This window comes from Lactuca sativa, chromosome 4 (assembly GCF_002870075.4).
Source record: "Lactuca sativa cultivar Salinas chromosome 4, Lsat_Salinas_v11, whole genome shotgun sequence".
NCBI classification, from domain to species: domain Eukaryota; kingdom Viridiplantae; phylum Streptophyta; class Magnoliopsida; order Asterales; family Asteraceae; genus Lactuca; species Lactuca sativa.
The window spans coordinates 130,537,007-130,540,119 of record NC_056626.2 but is presented as its reverse complement, the minus strand read 5'-3'; the positions used below and the strand labels follow the sequence as shown (position 1 = coordinate 130,540,119).

The 3,113-nt window shown below is 41.0% G+C and overlaps 1 protein-coding gene across 1 annotated transcript; it reads right to left on the bottom strand.

Annotated features, from left to right (window-relative positions):
* On the bottom strand, positions 1-2,262 carry LOC111907026 (plant intracellular Ras-group-related LRR protein 9). The gene is made up of 3 exons (XM_023902817.3): positions 1,269-2,262; positions 976-1,142; positions 1-882 (listed from the first exon to the last, which is right to left on the bottom strand). Exons 1-3 carry the CDS (start codon positions 2,016-2,018, stop codon positions 282-284), a joined length of 1,518 nt encoding a protein of 505 aa, XP_023758585.1. The 5' UTR covers positions 2,019-2,262; the 3' UTR covers positions 1-281.
* Between the last annotated feature and the right edge of the window lie 851 nt (positions 2,263-3,113).

The following is a 3,113-nucleotide window of genomic DNA, read 5'->3' as shown; positions in this document are numbered from 1 at the left end:
TCAAAAAAGACACGAGACCATTTTATTTCGATATATCATCCATAAATACATGGAATAAAATTTTGCATGTTACATATATATCACCATCTTACCTTGAAAACCTTACATTCATGTATTTAGATTCTTGCTTTTGGTTGGGTAAACATGCCTCGGAATCATCAACATACAAACTGAGCGAGGATTAAAACAGGTAAATATAACAAGGTGGAATGAAGAACACCACCATGTCATGCAAAAGTTAACTACGTCGTTGGATAACATGATGATTTTGAATCATTTGATCATAGTCGATGAGTGAGGTAAGGATAAGTTGCGCCGGGACCGGCGACAGGCCCAAAAAATAGCGTCGTGAACCACCCAGCCTGAAGCTGTTCTTCCCGTTCCAACATGATTCGTTTCTCTTCTTCCACGATCTTATCGTACAACTTCTTGCTCATATACACCATCACCGCTTCCACACCTTCCGCCACCACCTCCGGAGGAGGATCCATCAACGGATTATGGTCAACTACGAGTCTGTTTAGATTCACGAGACGAGCGAATGTGATTGGAAGTTCGCTGATTTGGTTGTTGCAGACGTCCAGTTCCCTAAGGCTGGTTAGATTTCCGATTGAATCCGGGAGGTATGTAAGGTCGTTGAAGTTGCTACCGATGTTAATGATCTCCAGTTTTGTTAACTTTCCGATGGAGGATGGGAGACCTTTGAGCTCGTTGAAGTGTACATCTAGAATCTGAAGAGATACCATTTCGCCGATGGAGGTTGGAAGGGTGCGCAACTTGTTCAAAGGCATCATAAGCTTTTTTAGATTCACCAGTTCATACCCGATGTTGGCGGGGAGATACGAGATCTTGTTGAAACTTGCATCGAATTCTACCAATGATCTGAATTCAATTAATCAACAACATTAACTAGTTTGTGAGTTTAGAATGATGCAGAGGGAGGGAAGAACAGAAATTAAATTTGGTTATATTTACCTGCATTTACAAAGTCCATCGGGCAATGAAGTGAGCTTGTTCCTCGATACATTTAAGATCTGCAACTTCTTTAGCGATCTGATGGCATCTGGTAGTGATTCAAATAGATTAGCAGAAACATCAAGTGCCTCGAGATTCGTGAGTCCTGCAACTGAATCTGGAATGGCCTGTTTCGATACAAAAAAGTTAATTAGAGCAGAATCGAGAAAGCTGAAAGATATCTGTGATTTGATTCCTTTAGATCGATCTGAAGATGATTGGAAGAAGAAATAATAGAATGTTAGAAGACGAACCATAAGTTTATTGGAGGATAGGTTAAGGGAAACCAATGTACGAAGCTTCCCGAAGGCTTCAGGGATGAAGGGCAACCGGCGACGAGACAAATCAATCCGTTCGACACCGTTAATTAACGCATCCTGAAGAATATCAGCCATCTCCTCCTTAACCTCCTCGGCGATGGTCGGAAGCATGGAAGAAGCCCTCCGGTCAAGGACGTTTAACTTTCCTGCCGCCTTAGCCGTCTCATAAAGCTTCTGAAGCCTCCTCTCGGCTACAATCAACAAATTGGCATAGCTGTCATGCATCTCATCCAACGAGATCAGGGCCCTGAACATCTGTTTCTCCCTCTTTACCGCTTTCCTCCTCGATTCCACCTCCTCAACGCCGCCTTCGGCCATCGCGATCTCGTCCAACTGCTGAGCGAAGGGCGAATCCATCTCATGAAGTTTCACCCTAGCGGAATCAACAGCCTCGGGGTCGGGACGCTCGCCAAGAGTTTTGAGGACGGACCGAATCTGAGAGACCTCGACGACGACCGAACGGATGGTGGCGAGGATGTCATCGTCCGTAAGTTGAGCCACACGTTCGGCGAGTTCGGTGTAGGATTCACGTTCGGAGAGTTCGGAATAGGTTTCCGGTAAATAAGACGCCCGGATTTGTTTTTCATTCTCAAGCTCCTGCAATTGCCGGCGTTTGAAACTAGGAATTTTTGTCATAACATAAGAAAGAATTCGCATCTTCCTTGGGCTTGGATTCGGATCCATGGCGCTAACGCTAAGCTAATTCAAAAGATAAATATATATGATTCAGAGAGATGAATGAACGTGACGCAGGCCTGATCGATCTAGCTTCTAGTTATTGATTATATGTTGATCGGTGCGTCACGTATGTCTCATCCGAACGGGAGAATCAGAGAAAGAAGGAAGCCAACAAATAATCGAAGGCCGATGACAACGGCATTATGACCATGATTGCATCAATTTGAAGATAACTTTTTGCAACCATGGCTTCCATATTTTCAGGTCATCTTTTCGAACATTTTCATTCATTCATTCATTCTATGGTAGTAATAGAATTTACATTTTTTTTTAAAAAAAGAAAAAGAAAATTGGAATAATTCTTACACTAGTTTTAAGTTACATTAAAATTTAACCAACCGAAATATACATTTTTTAAAATAATAACGAAATATAATGAAAGCATGCATCGTATGTATAATTTGCGTATAACAATGGAAAATAATAGATTAGTATTGTTTGGTATAGATGTCCGTTTGATCATAGATAAAAACGGCTTGTATATATGATCGTAATTGCAACGAGATTTTAAATGATTCTTGATCTTTTCATTGAAATTTTAGGATATAATATCAAGAATTATACGGTAAGGGTGCAACACCCACTTTGGGATAATTCTTTTATTTAATCTCTCTTCTAATAAAAGAATCTCTAGCATGCCACATGTCTTTTTTTTACCCTCTTCTTTGCCAGGTGGCACTTTCTCCTAAGCTCTGACTCTTATTCCCGCCCATTCCATCAACCAAGTTAAATCCCTAAATATCAGCTTCTTTTTTCCTACCTTTCCAAACTCATACGAGTTTCCAACTTGATGAGGAGAAATCAACTATTGATCACCGAGATTTCTGGGTTGATTAGCTGGAAAAGGCTAGATATACGCTCTAATTTTCTACAATTTTTCTTTTTGTTCGCAATTTTTTTTCCTGGTGTTCAACCCTTCCGATAATCTTTCCCTTGTCGTGGCTGATTTTTGGTTCAATAAGTAATAATTATTAGGCGAAGAAGGTTAATCACCACCAGGCCCCTTCTGTGCATCGAGTCATCGTCCTCCATCTCCCATAT